This window comes from Thermobia domestica, chromosome 10 (genome assembly GCF_964235325.1).
Source record: "Thermobia domestica chromosome 10, izTheDome1.hap1.1, whole genome shotgun sequence".
NCBI lineage: Eukaryota > Metazoa > Arthropoda > Insecta > Zygentoma > Lepismatidae > Thermobia > Thermobia domestica.
In genome coordinates, this window is record NC_137463.1 from 76132127 (window position 1) to 76153353 (window position 21227).

Consider the following 21227-nt stretch of genomic DNA (forward strand, 5'->3'; position numbering starts at 1 on the left):
ATTCAAACTTTGGATTTAATACCTACTTTATTAATTGCTCTATGATCTATTTTTTCTAATGAAAAAAGTAATTGTTATTACAGACCTGAATCTCAATGTAGGTAGCTCTTCACTCGTAGCTCTTAAACTGATTTGCAATAAGTACAGTGTAAATATAAGTCTTAATAGATACTGGTAGTTGCCGTTGTTTTCGCATATTTTCTTTGTATGATTACAAGCAATATTAAGAAGATACTATAGTTATACATGTTGATGGGGTTAATACATGAATTCTTATTTTTAACAGCTTAGTATGACTGGTCGTCTACCCATTGGAAGTGATTACAGTCTCGAGCTGGATCTGGCACATCCGATTGTTCCGTCACAGTGTTCACACAAAGTGTTACCGTCAAAGGTTAGTTAACGACCAGAAGTAGTTAAGTAATTAGTAGTAGGATCTATATTGTTGCATTCTGATAAGGGAGATAGCACATACAACTTGTGTAAAATATTTACGGGTAAACTTAGATAAAATAATTGAAGGTGAATTTCAAGTGGAATTCACTGGCATAAAGACAGTCTGATATATAGGTGGACCATTTATCTTGAAATGTACTTGTACGTACAGCTTTTAAACTAATAAATAAATATTACTGAAATTTTGTATGATGCAAATAACGACAGGAGGAAAATCATTTGACATATTCTGCAGTACGTTACCACCAGATTAACAGTGTTGCCAACCCAATATAAAGTAGTATTTTTTTTCAAATGACACTACGTCGATTATTACATATTTCAAATCCACATCTCAAACGAAACCGTAATATCACACTCCTTAATTAGTGTTACAAACTAAAGTCGCTACATTATCACAAACACCCAAACATTGGAGCACTCTGCAAGAGTGTTAACGCATGTGAGACGGATAGGATAGTGAACATCCAAAATACTGCGATTACATCACATATTACAAATAAACAGGAAGAAAGTTACAAGGTACATGTATTTGTGAGAACGTGTAATTAAAACTACCAGAAACTAATGTTCTAATATTATGGAAGTAAAGGAAATCAAATATTTTTTTTTTAAAACGTATAAATATATGATTTTAAGCGGTATAACAATCCCTACAGTGTTTCTCCGGAACAGGTTGAGATATCAAATCGCTATAAAGACATTATGAAATTTTTACGCCTATTAAAAACGTGCTTGATTGGGGATGATACGTATCTAATCAGTTTTTTCTAAATAAAACCTTTCGAAAAAAAAGTTAAATGTTACAACCACTTGTAACCTTATTTATTTATTTATTTATTTATTCATTCATTCATTCGAATTATTTCAAGCATTGTCTGTTTCACTTCCGTTATTACTGTTGTGGAGACCTCCAACATTTGGATGTTTGTGATCTTGTAGCATCCGTAGTTCGTAACAGTGGATAATAAATGTGTGTTGTAAGTTCTCGTTTACCATGTAAATTGAAATACATAATAATCAGACGTATTGCCGTTAAAAAAAAAAAAAAAAGAAAAAAAAAGAAAAAAAAAAGAAACTTCAAGTTGGCTTGCCAACATTATATTTCAAAATGTTTGCATCGTGCGTTTCAAGATAAAAGGTCCATCGTGTACATATATATACCTCCGCACGTTCAACTGTCGAAGCAAGCTTGTATGTGGTAGCAGGTTATTCCCTCAAGGATTCCTTCGACGATGATTCCTCTCTGGGGAGAAATTCATGCGAGAGTGTACGAGGTATTTTTTAAAATGGAATCCTTACGTCATATATGTTAGCATGTAACTTCAAAGTTGATTCGTTAGTTGTAGTACAAATGTCATTTTCTTGTTTTTGATCCTAGTTTTTGATGCTAATGTGAGCTCCCTCGTGGCTATATGGTTAGCATACACGGCTTCAGCGTCTGAAACCCGGTTTCGATTTCCGGTGGAAGCTCGTGTGATTCAGATCCCACATTAAACTGTAGGTTCATTTTTCATATAGCTTTGATGTTGAAAAGGACAAACTCTAATCCATTTAATATACAGTGGCTCAGTGGTATAGCGCTTACCTCTGGTATGTGGGGTCCCTGGTTTGATCCCCGGCCAAGTATGTGGTGTACAACATCGTGCCCGTGCGTTTTCTCGGGATTCTCCCATTTCTTCTTACATTTTTATTCCACCAATTCTTCCATCATTCATTTGTCTTAATCATCCGTCTCTCTTGGCCTATAGGGCATTATCGTGGGACGTTAAACTGAAAGATTTCATTTCATTTCTAATCTAATAAATTAGTCAATCAGTGTTAACGTTTCTGATGCTCTGTTTCCATTTCCAAAGCTGATATGAAACTGTAGTTAGTTGTGATAACAAATTTGAGACACCCAGCCTCAGTTTCCTGCAGATCCTAACGTGTCTTATTATATCATACTGCTTCACCTGAAATTGAAAGATATCTCACTTAGCCTTGAAATATTTCATAAAAAAACTCTCAGCTTTCATATCCTCTTTACTAGAACTGGTCCCTTAAAGCATCCTGCACTTTCACCGAAGAAATACCGGAAATTCCTTCTGCATCAATATCCTTAATATCTTTTTCTAGACTCTTCCTTGTCTCGCGGCAGTATATTGCAGTCGTATCCTCGAACCGCCCCAGTTGTTTTAAGCATCAATAATATCCAGTTTACGTTACTCGTTCCATTCTTTTATTTCGTAAATGCTTTTTTGTAAATTAACGTTCCACGTTATGCACCGAAGCTAAGAGAAACGGTAATAATAACGAATGAAGAAAGTGGAAGAAACGGAAGAACCCCGAGAAAACTCTCACACGTGGTGTTTGTCGTTTACAAAGCTGAGATCGAACTAAAGAGCCCTGCAACTCTCATACATGCTTTTCGTTTTTTATATGTCTCATTATTTCATTTGTTTTATTGATAATTTTTCTTTGTTATCAACTTTCCGTTTATTGTATTTTATTTTTAAAAATACTTTTTACAAAATTATACACATGATAGTTGTTAATGGATGGTGTAGGTTATGTATTATAAATGAAATACTACTAACTTTAGTAGTACACACACAAATTTTGTTTAGTCTTTCGCTCTGCAATACTCTACGAACTAATGATTCTTTCAGCTTTATCTTCCTCCACGAATAGATACACCGTAATCTGTAACATATAGATGGAAACATTTGATTCTTTTTGTATTGTAGATTGAAGTCAAATTGAAGAAGGCTGATGGAATTCGGTGGACTAAATTGGAAGGTGATGGTCAGGCTCCTGTAGCAGCTCCTATCCCTCAAGGTAAGCTTTAAATAATTTACGTTTAAGTGCACTCCCATAATACATTTCTGTTCAAATACACCCCCCATAATGATTTGTATGATTTATTCATTTTGACTTCTAATTACCAAAAAAGTGAATCACTTTCAATGTTTATGAATTGATATTTTTTATTATGTAATTGCGTAATAAACAATTCGATCCATAAACGTTGTTAATGATAAATTTTCTTCGAATCTCTTTTACACCAGAAAGTACCACAGGGTTCTCACTGACCTGGAAAACATGGAAAAGACGGGGAATTTAGCGTCCCCGTCTGGAAAAGTTCGGAAATTTCGTGAAAAGTTGAAATATCGTGGAAAAGTCGGAGAATTTTAAGTACGGATTTTTAAATTCTCAGAGCCCATTTTTGTTTTTGGCTTTTCGGGATTTGGTAGGGGATATTTTATAAAATATATTAGTTCGTTTTACAAAACTTCTGTACCTAAACACACATATACCTATACAGCCGCGGATCCAGGATATGATCAAGGGAGGGGCTAAACCATAGTTTGTCGCTTTATCTAGTGTGAAGTAGGATTGAAGTCCATTTTATCCATTGTATACTTGAGCGTCAGGGGGGAAGCTATAGCCCCTACATCCCTCCCCTTGGATCCGCGCCTGCACTTATATATACATATGTGCACTCACGGTATTAACTGACTTACCTCCCCAATGAGCATCTTGACGAGATGGCAACATTGTACCTTCAACGTTTAGCAATGGTGTAGCAAGTCTTGGTATCCTCACGTAACGAATGCGTGTAACGAAGGATCTGGAAGTTCCATTTGGTTTTATTCTTGAATATATTAATGTGATATATTTATTGTGATGATATTTATAAGTTCACTTGCGAAGTGACAAATCCTCGATCTCAAAAAGTGATGAGAAAATTGAGATAGAAGTTGTACCAAAAGCATAAAATTGAAATTGGCGCTAACTTGCTTGGGAGCCCGCAATAGCCGAATAAAGTAGTGGTTTAAGTGTCGGATTTGTAGTTCACAGATCCGTGTTCGAATCTAGACCGTGCTACTTTTATTTTTATTTCTGCAATCTAACTAGTTATCACTGTTAATTATAATGTTGTCTTGTTCGTATACAGCTTTTTGTTGTTCCTAATGCAGTAAATAAAACAAAAGGGATAAGGGATCGTTTGATGTTAATCTTTCTCGGCAATTCAGGATTATCGTGCGAAAAATGCAAGTTTGTATAAGAATTATTAATAGTGACAATGATGATTTGAAACTTAACAACCAAATGTTCATCATGTGAATGATATCATTCGCATATAACCAACTATGTTAAAACAAATATGCTGAAGTGAAATTGGGATACATCGTGAATCAGGTTCTTTGAAGTTTTGAGGATGTTTCTGTCATACATATTAATAAAATAAACTTTGAATGTTCGTATGAAGATTTTTTTTAGAGGAAGTATTTATAAAATGTTCTTTTTGTTAAGTATGTTTTACTACTTTCATTGTATTTTACCTCAACATTTTCATTGTGCATAAAATAAGTGACTAGATTGAATTTACAATTCATTAATGCAAGAAGCAAGGGTTGCGTGGTGTGGGATTGAACACTGGAGAAATTAAAAAAAGTATCTAGCCTTTAAATAAATATACTGAGAAACAGTAAACTGCAACCGACACTGCATGTTTCTGACGCTCCTTCTTCTCCGGTACTTCGGTTTTCCTTGTTTTCAACACAGAACCTTACGCAGGCACAATGTTACAAACCGATAGGTCAACATGGAAAACAGTACTGAACTAGAAAAATATTTGCGTCATTAAGTTAGCAAATATTACAACCGATATCAAATTTTATAGTTAAATATTTAGTTTTAGATGTATTGAAATACTCCTTTTCTTCATGAGGACATTACATAGACAGATTAAAGTTAAAGAGTGTGCACAAATCGGAAAAGTGCAGAACGGGGAATATTTTTTGTAATTAATGAAGTTGTTATAGTTTTAGATTCACGAAATAGTGTACCAAATTATTCTAAAGAGCATATGAACTGTTTATATCTGACACCACATTGAAAAATTATTTTCCGCTGGATTATCATTAGTGAAACACGATTTAATACAATAGATCGTTGCTCATATTACGAAAAGATGTAAATATCACAGTTTTTAGACTTCGAAACTATGCTGTGCATAAGTATCGAAAATCTTATAGAACGGTTATGTCTGTCCGTCAGTCTCTCGACATGTATCAGAACAAAAGCGGTAAGAGATGTCAAGATTTTTTTTCCCCGAATCTATTCAGATTCCAATAATAGGCTCCATCTCATCCGTTTACCCTTTATTCAAACCGGGAGTAGTAGAGACCTTCCGTTGCCGATTTCAGCGTTGCTCGCCATAGAACGAAGAAGGTAATAGACAGCTACAAGCAGTGTTTCAGAATCGATTCAGCGTCTCAAGAGAAGATACTATCTTCGCCTATATTATTCTACTAAAACCGGAATCGATTCAGCGTTCCAGGAACAGCATTCGCATTCTCGTTTAATCTCTTATTGGCTCAAAATATCCAATGTATTTGAATCACAAATTTTCTTGTACGTCTTATATCTGGAGAACTACATACAGTGTAGGCAAACCCAAACTATCACTTTACTCAGTATGATGTGCTTATTCCGTAGAAAATACGAAAACTCGATTTAGGAGCCGTTCAAAAATTTTGTAGTCTCTGATCCAAAAACTAATTATTGGTCAAGATCGCAATCTTTTGATTTTTTTTTTTTTTTTTAATTATCATCCCTAATCTTCTTGTTCAAAGTGAAAGCAGTAGAAACGAACAATTTCCGGTATATCGGCATTAATCACCATAGAACGAAAACGGTGATAGATAGCGACAAGCGGTTTTTTTAATCGATTCAGAGCTCCCTCGTGGCTAGCATACACACTTTTGGCGTTCGTTCGTTTCTCGGCGGGAGTTCATGGGGTTTGGATTCCACGTAAAGCTGTAGATCCATTTCTTTCTATATCCGCGTTGCTGAAAGGGACGCTAAATTCAAATCAAATCATCAGTCGATTCAGCATCTCATAGATACCGTCTCTACTCGTATTATTCTGCTAAAACCGGAAGTGATACTCCAGTACTCGTACTTCCGGTCTCAACGTTTATCACCTTAGAACAAAAGCGGTAATTGATAGTGACTTTTTTCTTTTTTCTTCCTTTCTTTCTTTTCTTTCTTTTTTTTTTTTTGAGAGGGGGGGATATATTCAGCGTCACCATCTTCACTCGCAACGCTTTACTAAAATGAAAGTGGTAGAAATTTGCTAGTACTTCCGGTTGGAGTAATGATGTTCATAGAGCAAAAACGGTAAGAGATATCGCAAAAAGCGATTCTTAGAATTGATTTAGCTTGCCAAGGATAGGTTCTATTTCCTTCCTTAGTCCTCTAATCAAACCGGAAGTGGCAGAAATTAATTGTTTCTGGTTTCAATTTTGATCATAGAACAAAAACGTTAATAGATAGTGACCGACAATTTTTTGGCATCGATTCAAGTTCTCAAGAAAAGATACCATTTCCATCTGTATTCATACACTGAAACTGGAAATTCTAAAAGTTTACTATTACTTCTGGTTTTAATATTGATTTCCATGGAGCGAGAAGGTAATAAGGAGCAACAAACTATTTTTATATGGATTCAGTACCCGAAGAATTAATTTAATTTAATCTATGTTCATCTACTGAAACCGATAGTGGTAAGAAGTCGTAATAGTTTTGTTTGAAATTTTGATTCTTACATAGTAATAGTGATAAGAGATAGCAAGAAAATGATTTTAATATGAATTCAGCGTCAGATGAAATGCTGCGTCTCTTATATTATCCTTCTGTTGCAGCCAGAAGTCTGTTTCTATATTGAATTCGCATATTTAGAAGTCGTCCGTAACTTCACAATATTGTGAAATAAAACTCGCTATTTTTAACAAACGTATAGCTTAACAATATTTTTTATAAGAGTAACTCACGTAATTACAATAGGGTTTCGAGTTTAAATCCCCCTTTTGGGCAAGATTTTATAGAGAAATAAACATTTGCTATACTTACTACGATAAATACACAAAAATTACTGGCCAAAGTTATGTGATTTGGCCACTCTCATGATGAATTTCTGCGTACACTACTGCTTAGAAATCTTTAGGTTTGCATATATCAAAGAAATTTTTAGGTTTATGTAAATATGTATTGTATGGTACTTTAATTTCATCCGGGGGCGGCGGTGGCTCATTGATAGACCCAGCTTGCGCCAGGTGGGCTTTGTAGTGAACAAACACCATGTGGTGGGTTTTATCGGAGTACTTCCGTTTCCTTTCACTTCCTTCATTCCAATATTTAATTCATTTTTTAGTTTAAATGGCATAATAACCAGACTTAAAACTGAAAAATGTCATTAAAAAAAAAAAAATAACAGAAACCTTGGGATAGAGAGCGTATAGGATCTATTGGTAATCATAACCAGAACAAGCGTATTGAATATTTATGTTTGAAAGTTCATTTGCTGAATAAAACTGTATCAAAACGAAAATATAAATTCTCACTCTAGTCTAGAGAAGTTAAGACCATTGATAATCGATCTTCGTTATGCACCACTGTGCCACATGACAGTTATGAAGGACGGGTCATTCCATATATGTGAGCTCCTAAGCGTACAGGAATTTCAGTGTGGTACGACAGAAGGGTCAACAGAGAATCGTGCAAAATCACCTCGAACAGAAGACGCCTGTCATTATTACATTATCCTATCTCTGAGAGAACTGTATTACAGTACCACTCACAAGTCCTGGTATAACGCTTATAGTCATATTATACCAAAATTAATAAATAAATCGCTAAGACATTGGTTCTGGAACTATGCAATGTGATATGAGACAGCAAAACTGACTTAAAGAGTGCGCGGGAAATGATATTGATGAATGGATTGATTTTTGTTTAGATCCTTTGTCATTAATGATAGGTTATGAAGATGTTTCACAACAACACCGGCAACGTTTGGAAGGTGATTCCTGACACCAAGATAAGACGAAATGTACAGACCAACTTTGGTTTAGAAATGCTTCCTTTCGGGGCTGTGACTAGCGGAAAATTCGTTTCGTTTATATGTAATATTTTTCTTGGAAGTTAATGTAAATATTACTTAATGAGATAATAAGATGCATATGAAGTTAATTATAGCAAAAAGTTCAGTTCCCACCTAAGCATGCGAATGACACTCCAAAGAGGAATGACATACTGTGAGTAGTCGTCTCAAAATATATGTGTAAACTGAGTTTCAATACATGTTTCCACAATATAGGGAATTTTTGAGTTACTTAACAACAAATTGCCTTCTTATAGAGGTTAGCGTTTCACAGACAATGAGAGCAATTTGCAGTTCAAGACTGAAGTGCTATGAAACGATGTTAGGTGTTTTTGTAAACAGAGATATAATACGTCGACGTTTCATTCATTGAATCCTGGTTACTGGTAATGGGAAAGAAGTTATAAAGAAAGAAAAAGTAATAACAGTGTTTTAATAGTTTGTAGTCGTTATTTCTACAGAGATGATTATTTATAAAAAGTGTAGATCTAATGCGGGCAGTAGTGAATTAAATAAATAAAACTCACTGAGGATGGCGTAAATTTATCGCTGAAACATTTGCGTTTGGAGAGTTATTCGGATGAGTATTAAGCTTTTGTTAGAATTATGCAAACATCGTCTACTTCTGACTATAACTTGGACCTCAACATCCTCTTGTCGTATACCTGAGCCCTTAACAACTCCTTGGACATGTGAACAAAAGAGAATCAAGAGTAATGTGAATATTGATTTTATTCCTGAACTTGGATTACAAAGAGGTATGTTATGCATATGGCATCGCACTGAAATTACATACAGTTGCTACTGTGATCCAAACTTTTGTTTCAGGACCAGGATCCAAACCATTCTTGTCGGTTGCTAAAAATTCTTTCTCCAAACTCGTGAGCCAGGTAACGGTAATCTCTTGCATGCTTTAATGAATTCAACTGTTCATCAGGGATCCAAAAAGACCGTACAAAGAAATTAGATCAGAACTGTACTGTGAGATCTTCTATCCTTACAAGTAGTCGCATGCTCAGGACATACGTTCGTACCATTGATTCATGTTTTAGATCTTCCGCTTCTTTGCTCATCCATCAAATCTATTCTTTCGCTGGCAGATGCATTACACCACACGTACACTTGTCTGCGTGTTGCTACATTTTCTCCATAAATCTATACCAATTTGTTGTTAATTTCAGTTTCTTTCTCTTAGCGGACAGTGTAATGTTTTGTTGCTGCGCCATGTTTCGACTGATATAGTCAGCAAAAGAAATAATGCGTCTGGTAGCTGTCAGACGTACTACACTTGACGCCAATGACATACATAAATTATAATTACACACTGGATTGTGCAGCTAAATTCACCTTAATTTTTTTATTCTTCTTTGTACAATACTAAATCCCAGTACTAAATATTATATAAGTTTTAATTTCTGGAGCAAATGTAAAAATACATTTTGCCCCTTGATTTCAGTGACATCTGAGGTTACGTTGAAAAATGAAATGAAATCGTTGAGTTTTACGTCCCACGGTTATGCCGGTTAGGCTAAAGGAGACGGTGATGATGAGTAATGAATGAAGAAAGTGGGAGAAAACGGGAGAACCCCGAGGAAACCCACGTACACGGTGTTTATCCACCATAAAGTTCACTTGGCTGGGGTCGAACCCGGGACCCCAAGCTGAGATTACGTTAACTTGATCTCAGCTGACATCTGTTGTTTTTGGATAAACCCTGTTAGTATTTTCAAATGAAGAACTCCTCCAAGATTATAGATTATAATATTTGAGAAATGTAGGTAGCAACGTTTTCCTCAGTACTTACTTTTTACTATGTGTGAAATACGTTGATCTTCATAGTCTCAATTGGTAATAATGAAAACACATTTATTCAATTAACAAATACCATATGTAATCGTTTAATTATAATTTATAGTGCGTAATTAGACTTATTTAAGAAAATACTCTGATTGTATACTGTTGTCTAATTCTTTTTCTTCTTGTGTAGCCATATTAACAGGTCCTCCTAAGTACCCTAGCTCTGCATTGAAGCCGAAAGACTGGGACAAAGTAGTTGGTGACATTGCGAAAGAAGAATCGGACGATAAGCCTGAAGGGGAAGCTGCCTTAAATGCTCTTTTCCAGAAGATCTACGCGGAAGGCTCAGATGAAGTAAAGAGGGCAATGAACAAGTCTTTCGTAAGTTCACTTAGCATTTATACTACAATGTATTCATTTATTGTGATTCGTCGAATATTTCTTTTGAAAATATGCCTAGATACAAGCCTGTTTGGATTAGAAAGTAATTTATATATATTCCTTATTTATCAACAGTTTTGATTTGGTATTTATTTACTTTTTAAGGCAAGAAAAGGTAAGTTGGTCTGCAATATTACTTTTGGTACACTGTCCCACCATGCAGTTGTGAGTATACGTGGTGCTTGAAATAAGGTAGTATGTGACACCAACTTTTCATTATTTAATTTATTTATATACTCACTTACTTACTGGTAGAGACTTAATGTTATTGAAAAGTGGCATATCGACGTAAAAAAACGTATGTATGTGAAGATACAGGTAACTAACCATTTTTGTAGAGAATGTGGCATTAAAGTCGTTTTGTTATATAATTTAAAAATCATTTTGTCTAATCTAAAATCTCAGATCCTTCGTTGCAATTGTCAACAGTTTATTGGTAACTTTTTTCGATTTTTTAAAAATTTAACTGTTTATCAATCCACACTCCTAAATACCTTAATTCCATTACTATTTAGATTTTTATGTCTTTTAAGTTTTGTGATTGAATCTCTCTTTAATGTTCGACCATATATTGAAATCTTTGTGTTACTAGCAGAAAGTGTTAGTTTATTTCGTGTACACTAGTTATTTAATTCCACCAATGTAGCTTTCACTTTTTTGTGCAGTTTTATTTCTTGATGATGGTGAATATACAATTGCTAAATCATCTGTTGTTCTCACATTGTAGGACCGTAATTCAAACCCTGTGGGCATCCTTTATAACTATGTTTTAGTTATCACTATGTTTTTTCCCCGGTGTTTGCAATGTTATTTTTCTTTCGCTACAGTAAGTTAACATTGTGTACGGTGTCATGCTTGGTTGTGGTTCTTTTAATCAATCTAATATAAATAAAATAAAGACTTTGTTTGTGTGGGGCCTGGGGTCCAGACGAGTGAACCGAGAGTTAACAAATTTTGGTCACGGGTATCTTGATCCAGGTCCCATACCAAGACGAAGCTTTTTTTTTTTTTTTTTTTTTTTTTAATTTCGAACCAGGGGATCTCGAGGGGGGGGGGGCGTTTACCGGAACATGTAAAAATAATAGAAAATGACCGATATTAGTGTCAAATTTATAGTTTTCGAGGTCGCTGAGATCAATTTTGAAACTCCGATAGCATTAACTTCGAAATTCACCCCATTCGGCTGCGGGCCGGGGGTCACCGGGGGGTAAGGGGGGAATACCGAGGCATGTGAAAATAACCTAAATTAACCGATATTAGTGTCAAATCCATACTTTTCGCGGTCGCTGAGATCAATGGTGACGCTTCTATTAGCGATAACTTTCAAATTCAGCCCCCATCGACTGGAGGCCAGAGGCTTTTTTTTTTTTTCCTTCCTTCAAATTTCGAATCAAGGGGCATTTACTGGAATATGTAAAAGTAGTAGAAAACGACCGATATTTTTTCCTTTTGTTGTTTAGTTTGTTTACGTAGATATTTTCTCTAACCCATGAGAAGAATGGGTATTTCAGCTAATTAATATATAAAACTACATAAACTGACTCACTGACATAAAATAACGGGTACTTCTGGTTGACGTGGAAAGTTGAAATTTGGCATGATTGTAGCTTTGCAGAACTAACCCACTGGAAAATTGCCAAACGTGATTTTTTTAAAAAAAATTTTTTAGTGTGTCTGAAGGGGGGATGAAGAAGTTAAATAGACCTTTATTTGGACCTATAATCTCATGTTTTAGGTACTTGGAATAAAAATTGAAAGTCGGTATACTTGTACGTTTTCATTAGCGTTACTCAAGTAAATCACCAAAAATAAAAACTTCCAACTGTAGAGTGGTTTTATGAGGAACTGAAAAGTCTTCCCCATGTTATTTATATAGGATATTTTCTACATCCCAAAATTTTTAGGCACTTCCGGTAAGATTAAAATGATGAAATTTGGCATGATTGAAGCCTTCCGGGACTAACCTACATGAAAATTGCCAAAAGTGAATATTTTTAGTTTTTAAGGGATCTAAAGGGTGCTGAAGAAATTCCCATGTTATGTAAATAGGCGTTTTCTTGAAATACAAAACCTTATCTTATAGGTAGTTGAAATAGGAAAAAAAACTTGAAATTCGGTAGAGTTGTGGGTTTAAAAAATGCGAGGCCATAGGCCGAGCAAACGCGGGTGTTTCAAAAGTCCCCAGCTAGCCCAGATGCAAAGTCCCCAGCTAGCCGAATTAAGGAAATATTAAGAGCAAATGAACGAAGTTCAATCGTGATGCAAAGGCTGATATATAAGGGACGCTAGACCTAGGCCAAGTAAACACGATGGACTGGGGGCGGAGCCCCCAGCTAGCCAAAGCTAGTCTATATATGTAAAAACGAAAGTCACTATGTTTGTCACTTAATAATTCTTGAACTACCCGACCGATCTGGATCAATTTTGCAACATAGATGAGGTTCGGGCCTGGGAGTGATGTTATAATGTCACTTTGACGGTACAACGTAGGGGTTGGGGGATATATAAAAATAAAAAAGAACCACGAGACCGATTTCGATCAAATTTGCCATATAGATGAGGTTCTGGCCTGGGATGGTTTATCATTTCGCACTGACTGTGCAACTTAGAGGAGGGGGGGATATTTAAAAATGATCGAAAATTATCAATATTAGTGTCGAATCCATAAGTTTCGGGGTCGCTGAGATGAACAGTAACACTTCCGATGTCATTTAAATCCAAATTCAGCCCCGCGACTTGAGGGAGGGGGAAGATATGTAAAAATGATTGAACATACCGATATTAGTGCCGAATCCTTAGTAATAGATTTTGAAAAAAAAAAAAAAAAAAAAAAAAAAAAACCCGTCAGGATGCAATGTTAAAGGTTAGTTAAGCTGTGTGCAAACGAAAGTAGTTGGAAGAATCGCAAGTTCCGAAAATGCATCCTACGACAATACGAAATGTGGCTTCCGTCTTGCATTGAGAAGACAAGACCTTGTCGTGCATCCATGGGCTATGCAGACATGAATAACATGTCTGCTATGCAATGAACAACAAGCAGTCAGGTGATTATAAGACTAATATATTCAGCTAATTTCATTAATGTGTAAAATCTTCAAAAACGTACAAAAAACATTCTCCACTACTACTTCAGTGTTGCAGCTTTAATGTTTCTGCGCTGTGCCTGCGCCGTACTTTGCTTTTTGTGTTTCGTCTGTATGTAAATTAAGCAATAGTTCCAATTTCTTACGAAGTTCTTAAACCATCCTTTAATGCTGTTGCCATCCGGAGAATGATTTTTGTACGTTTATGAAGTATTCTGTTCGACACATAGCTGAAAATATTAGTCCTTATTATCAACTTGCTGCGTGCGTGTTGTTGTTCGTAAGATTCGGATGGAACATTGTTGCCAGTTCCAAAATTTTGAACTATCACTTCCGGGTGTGACTCTCTTTGTGAAACCTATGACACTTTCAAATTAGGCGAGCTTGAAAAACTTCCTATATTCGTCATATCTATCACAACCTCTGCTTCATGAAAATAAACTAATGTGTAGAATTCCGTTAGGTACAGAATTCATTGTATGAGTATTAAATGCATATTTTTAGATGAAGGTTAGGTGTTAGAGTAATGTTTTATAGAAGTTTCTTGTGTTTCAAATAAACATTTGTTTTCCATTTCTTCTTGCAGCAAGAGTCTGGTGGCACGGTACTTAGTACTAATTGGAATGAGGTGTCGAGAGATAAAGTGGAAGTGAAACCTCCAGATGGCATGGAGTGGCGTAAGTGGGAACAGTGATATGAAAGGATCACTTCTGGAGAAAACAAAAATACATGAAGCAGTGTGTGTGTATGAGTGTGCGCGTGGAACTTCGAAATTTTACATAGTGGTTTTGAAGAACTTTAATGCTATTATGTTTAGATATATGTTAGTGTTTCGCTTTAATAACCTATACACTTCTCTTTCTTCATTTCTTGTTTTTGCAAGCTAAAGTAAAATATTTTTTTCCTTTTGTGGCTGTGACTTTTTAAACATAAAAGCAAAAGTACGTTCTGTGGTGAGCTGTATTAATAGCTGACGAGCGTTAGAGAACTTTTTAATTCTTTACAGATACATTTCAAAATAAAGTCAGTTAACGTACAGAAATACATCAGTTTACGTTCTTTCTCGCTGATTCACAGATTTAATACTAAATACTTTTTATGTAAAGAAATTGTGTGTATCAAAGATCTTAAAACACAATATAAATACGATAATATTGTACATAAATACACTTTTCTTGTAAGATCATCTTAGAACTCAGAAGTAAAAGTCAAAGAGTAAAGTTTTCTTCGCTTCTTTTACATGATTGGGGCAGATAAGAATAAGGAGTGTACATTTGAAAAAAAATTCATTGAAGTTCCCATGTAGTATTTGGTTACAGTAATGAGGAAACTAAACACGAAGAATCATGTACGATAGATCTGTAAGTTCATTTTCGTGTATAGTCACTGACTAAAGGAAATATAATGTTTTTTCTTTGAGAAAAAAAAATTACAGCAACTTACTAATTTTAACGTGTCCATCGACTTCCCTTGCTTCTCATTTCATTTACAATATTGTTAATGCAGACATTTCCAGAATGTAGAACATATATACAATAATAAAAATGACTACAAAAGTAGCACGTTTATAAAGCATTAAGAAAAGATGCCGGCACTACATACCTTTAGGAAAAAGGCACGGCATATGACATGCAGTCATTTTCTTTTGTCAATGTTTTTAATAGTAAGAGTAAAATTTCTGATAGTTCATCAGTGTTCGTGGTACAAAATTAGTTCATTATTAAAACAGAAGGTACTACAGTGCAATTGATACTACTTGTCCCTTATGACAGCTCGCTGCGCGCACGTGGTGCTCAATGCTGCGTTGCCAGCTTTTGCGTCGGGTATTGAAACTACACGAGTAGTATACTCGCAACACGAAATTATTCACTGCAGGTAAATCTCAGTTTTATATAATTAAATGACACAAAATAAAACTAAAATGAATGCTCTCAATAGCCAACAGGTCCACTACTCAAGTCAACATTCGACTAAAACAATGTGCATTTGTTTATATTCAAACTGGCAACGTGCGGAGAGGGTGGAATGTTTACCACTGCAGAGCGAGAGAAAGAGCCACTATAATTGGCTGAACGTGCTGTTGCCATAGAAACAGTTCTCCTTGCTTGATTGTTATGACCACGTGCAGGAGAGGAAAAAACAGGAAAGCAACTGTCACAAGGGACAAGTTGTATCAATTGAATTATACTTATGTCGCATGCAGCAATCCAGTCAAACTACGGTATACTGCAACCCCCGAATGTTTTTCGGAGTGATAGCTTGATACGAAAGGTAGTTTTAATATTGTAAAATTAAAGGAATCAGTCACAAAAGAAAGTAACAATTTATTGTAATGGTTAAATAGTAACAAACAACAATTAACAAATTCCTCTTGAAATTTAGATTCCGTATTTTAAGTAGTTTTTTCTCAATATGTATTTTCAGATGCTGGCGTATAGTAATTCTTATAATATTGCGTTTGAAATTTCGAATGATTATTGACAGTAAATAGGTTATGAACCTCCAAACAAAATATCATATTTAATACTATTAAAAGCCTATGGATCATATCTGTTTAAGAATATGTCTCAATATTACGTACAAAAGGCGTAATCCAGGAAAGATCCATGTATTTACATGTATATATTAAATTTTCTACTTACGTAAATTTAACATTTTTCACAGATAGGATCCATAGGTCTTTAAATACAAACCCAAATACTCCTTTCTATGCCATAATCACAGCACCCCACAAAACACCACTTTAGAAAGTGTCTATTTAACAGGTCTATATGTGTGTGAGTCCATTACCTGATCAGAAACGCAAGGCGCGATAGGTAATTACGAATTACGTAAATACTTTAGTAGGTGGTAGCACCATAGATGAGCAATCATAGCCACCTGCAATGTTTCCATTTCATTCTGTATCATATGATTCAATGTTACAAATGTACATAGAGCTCATTATATATTTGTATTATATATTAGTATTACAAATACAGGGTGGTCCAAAAGTTGGTATACAGTCCCGTACTGATCAACTCATTGTTTTTTTATATTTCTTATTGTTATCCATCAGGTAGACGTAGTTTCTTTATTATTTGTTCTTAATGTCTTTTTACTTATATCTTAAGCTCGGAATAGCCGAAGCAAATAAATCTATAAGTTAGAATGTTATACTTGAGCAATGCAGGGATGTATATCTACTTTTAGGCCACCCTGTATATAATACTAATAGAGTTAAACGTATATATATTGGTTTAATGTTACAAGTATATCAATTAAGTATGCTATACGCACCATAGCTCTTAGACGAGCTTTCACTTCCGTCAGAATCTACCTCTTCTTTTTCAGGTTGCATTTGCTTTCCAGCTTTTTTTTTTATATATATATATCCTTTGGTATAATGTCCCACCACCTTTTCCATCGTCTTCCCCTTCTTTTACCTTGTAGATCAATTATCATCTCTCTTTTTTTCTTCCATTTTGTTATGTCCTATTCACTGCAAACTGCTGAGCTTTGTGTGCATTACTCTCAGTATCTTGGTATCAATTGTGTAGTTTGTTGTTAGATGTGACCCGGTATGTATTTTAATCTAGTTTCAGTTTATCTTCCTTTCGATGCTTTCCAACAGTTGTATATCCTCTTTCTGCATAGTCCAGCCTTCAGATACGTAAATAGAAGATATTACTCAGAGTAAAGGAAGTCCTGTAAGAGATCTCGAGTTCAATCTTCGAAAGATGGTATTTAATTGAATTATATTTTAAATATTGCCAGCGAGACTTCTTTTTCTCTGAAAAAATAACATGGAATGATGTAGAACGGAAACACTCAAAATATCCATCCTGTCTTTTTGAAATACAGCAGCAACGATCTCAACTAGCTGTTCGTTGTGCAGACGATGTAAAGCTGATCGTTGATAATGTAAGTCAGTGAAGAAAATGCGAATATTTATTTCTGTAAGTGTGTTAAAGGAAATCAGTCTGCAAATGTATTCGAAATCATACTTGACATCAGAAGAATAATTTAAATCTTCAGACTTCAGTAGTAACAAATCAGAATATGACAGAGAGTGAGGGCTTGTTAACTACCTCTTAGTCTTCCTTAAAAAAAAGTCGTGTGTTCTTATTACACAGTTGTAGTGTGGGTAGATGAGAATAGAGTTGTTGCATCCTTGATCAGCTTCGGAAATCAACGATTTGCTGCAATGAGTATATACAAAAATAATAAGCGAAGACATTAGTACGTGGATGTTGATCGAGAATGAATTTTTGTACTATGTTTTTAAGGTTTTATTTTAATGTGATTCCTGAAATAAATGACATGTAGAAATATTTTCCTACAAGTTCTTATTCATTTTATTGTATAATAGTAGAGCCGCGGGTTGTAGTAGGTAAAGCGTATACCTACCAACCGGACCCTCGTTTCAAAGCGGCTCAGGTTTTCACAAAGCTTCTGAGTAAATTGAGTATCTGAGGAAGCCTGGAGGATAGAGGTAATCGGAGCGTACTCTGACTACACCATTTCTTCTGCCGCGCTGATGTCGAAAGAATCGACATCGTTCCCTGTCACGTCCAGACTCCATCTTCTGAAATTCTAATTATAAAGAGGAAACTTGAATCCTTCATTCTGTGCGTCACACTAATTGCTAATAGTAAGTGTGACATGAGTAATAGGTGTCGCTATTTGTGATGTGTGACGTCAATAGATGTCACTGACGTACAGGCAATTTAAAACTATTGTGATTATTTAATTGTAACTTAAATGTTTTGTCAGTTTAATTATTTCATAATAGGACAAGGCTCACGGTCATATGTAGATCCGAACATTCATATTTATTAGATCAAAAGATCCAATATACGAGTATTTCAATCAAAAATTTTCTTGTAATCCCTTAAGAACTACATATAGTGTAGCTAAATCAAAACTATCAGTTAACTCAGTATGATGAGCTTATTCCGTAGAAAATATGAAAACTAGATTTAGGGCCGTTCAAAAATTTTGTGGCCCTGATCCAATTGGATCAAAAGATTCAATATATTTGAATCAAAAATTTTCTTATAGGCCTTATATCTGGAGAACTATATATAGTGTAGCCAAACTCAAATTATCAGTTAACTCAGTATTATGTGCGTATTTCGTAGAAAATACGAAAACTCGATTTAGGGGCCGTTCAAAAATTTTGTGGCCCCTGATCCAAAAACTAATTATTGGCCAAGATCGCAATCTTTCGGTCCATTTTTAGGTTTGCTAAAGTTTTTGTGTAATTTCATGTTGGTTGTTCATCAGATTTAAAGAAAATGTACAATTAGAGCTTTTAATTAAGCACAGTTTTAGCCTACAGTGCACAGCAGGCCGAAGGCTCGGGTGCAACAATCCGTTTTAATACCAGGAAAGCGGTTGTATGCGATACGTCTGCTCTCCAGATGACGCGCATTGAACTCTGCCGTGACCACTTTATACTGCTGCGCCACTGACCGGAACTATATCACTTTGTTCTTGGATCATTAATACTATGCTAAATCACCTGGAAAGACAGAGTGAGAAACCAGTATTTTGTGGAAAATCCCACTGCAATGATCTATATCTTCTAAACAGATATTGACTTAACAGATAGTGAATGAGTGGGATAATTCTAACTTCACGGGGATTATCAAATAGGATATTGTAAATTGTCTCTAATTCCATTGGAATAGTTATACTGAATATAGCTGATTGGAGGATAAAATGTGAAACCTTTTAATGTGAGCTATTTACTTTCATCAAACTTACAAATCTCGTGTTGTGGATATTGGGTAGGAGCCACCTATGATTAAAATAATAACATGCGAAAAATCGTACTCTCTAAAAAGGCTCCAAGAAAAAGTATTTTTCTAAATGTTCCCATTTTTTATTAAAATATAAAATAAACATCTGTGCATCATATTGTTTTACATTTTGTAAGTGTGCATGGACAAAGATTAACACACAAAGAAAAAAAAGAAGAGACACTACCACCAGGTAAATGTGTTGGTCCATTACAAACCTAATGTTGGAGACGACAAAATTATTAGAGTGCTGCATGAGGTCCATAGTCTTCAATTTATAGCAATTTGTTGGTATCCTTCTCAGACTGAAACCAAGTTCTGTAGCTTGATCTTGATGTGACGGACCGGGGCCCCACGAAGTAAGCAAAAGATGGAAAGAAAGGGCTATTTTCGAATTCTGCGGGGGGGGGGGGGGGCAAACAGCTTTTTCTAGGGGGAGTCAAATATTAATGCTTGCCCCCCAGAAAAAATGTAAGTTGCGGCGCTGTTTCGGACATTTCTCTTGGGATTCTTTTCACAGTTGCAGGGCTAATGTGTAAAACTGAATGTACTCTTTCAATCACTTTATTCAATGGCAATAAATGACTGTCGTTGTCACGTTCTTTTTTGAAATATTCTTTAAGATTAAACACAAACTCCCGTGCCTGACTTGTCAAGGGCACTCTCTTTCCGCACTTCAGTTATTGTGTTTATAAACACGAACACACACACACACACACACACACACACACACACACACACACACACACACACACACATATATATATATATATATATATATATATATATATATATATATATATATATATATATGGGTGATTCTACGAAAAAGGGAAATTTTCTGTCACGGGCATTTCTTCAAACTACTACTAGAAACAATCACCTCATTTTTATTTTGTTTGGTAGTAACCGTCACAAAGTAGGTATGCCATGTATAACAGTTTGCAAATATAACACGAAACACGTAAAAAATTAATTATTACCCAATTTCTCAACACCGTGGGCTGTCACAGCGTATAGTTGACTGATTTTAATCAATAAATTACAACTGAAGTCGCAAATCAAACATCATTTAATGGTAATTAAATGGAAGAGAACACTTCAATGTTTCGGTTTTGTGGAAAGTAAACCTTTATAACGATTATTTTCGAAAGCTTGACTATGCTTTGTTTCTGTCACCTCTATTTCGTCCCATAACAATAGAAAAAATTATCATTGCTCTCAACAGATAGCATGGTCGTCCACATTGGCAACACCCACAAGAAGACAAGGCAGACATGTTTGACTGAAGAACAGAAAAAAGTTGTGTGCACGTGTTAAAAGCTATAGGAAAAATATTTTTGTGTGTGGAAAGCAGGTACGTATATTAATTGATACTCAACACCATGGTATTTATTACCGAATGTATTTGTATGGTATATACCTTCTTTCCCTTGAGGAACCTACGTCTTAACGTAGAAAATTCGTACACAATTACTCACATGTACTGGTTAAAAAGTGGGCCGGTAAAGATAAATTATATTCGATTTTCTCAACTCCATGTCCATCTGAAAACTAAGGAATCCACGGTGTTGAGACAAGTTCACGGAGTTGATAATCCTATAGTGTTTGTTATGCTCATGCTCTTCCAAATATTTCTTCTTTCAATATATTGATAGAAATAAAGCTCGTTTATGGTCTAGTGACTAGTATGCTCGCCTTTCGTGCGTGGTTCTGGGTTTGTTTCCTGGT

General features: G+C 35.2%; 1 protein-coding gene across 1 annotated transcript in view; it reads left to right on the forward strand.

Annotated features, from left to right (window-relative positions):
* The window catches only part of Sgt1 (suppressor of G2 allele of skp1), a 47255-nt gene extending 29230 nt beyond the window's left edge, over positions 1-18025 (forward strand). Inside the window, exons 6-9 of the mRNA XM_081728157.1 lie at positions 287-394; positions 3186-3276; positions 10377-10567; positions 14297-18025. Of these exons, the coding sequence (XP_081584283.1) occupies positions 287-394; positions 3186-3276; positions 10377-10567; positions 14297-14404 (498 nt within the window). The 3' untranslated portion in view covers positions 14405-18025. The remainder of the gene's footprint in view (positions 1-286; positions 395-3185; positions 3277-10376; positions 10568-14296) is intronic.
* Positions 18026-21227: the final 3202 nt, after the last annotated feature.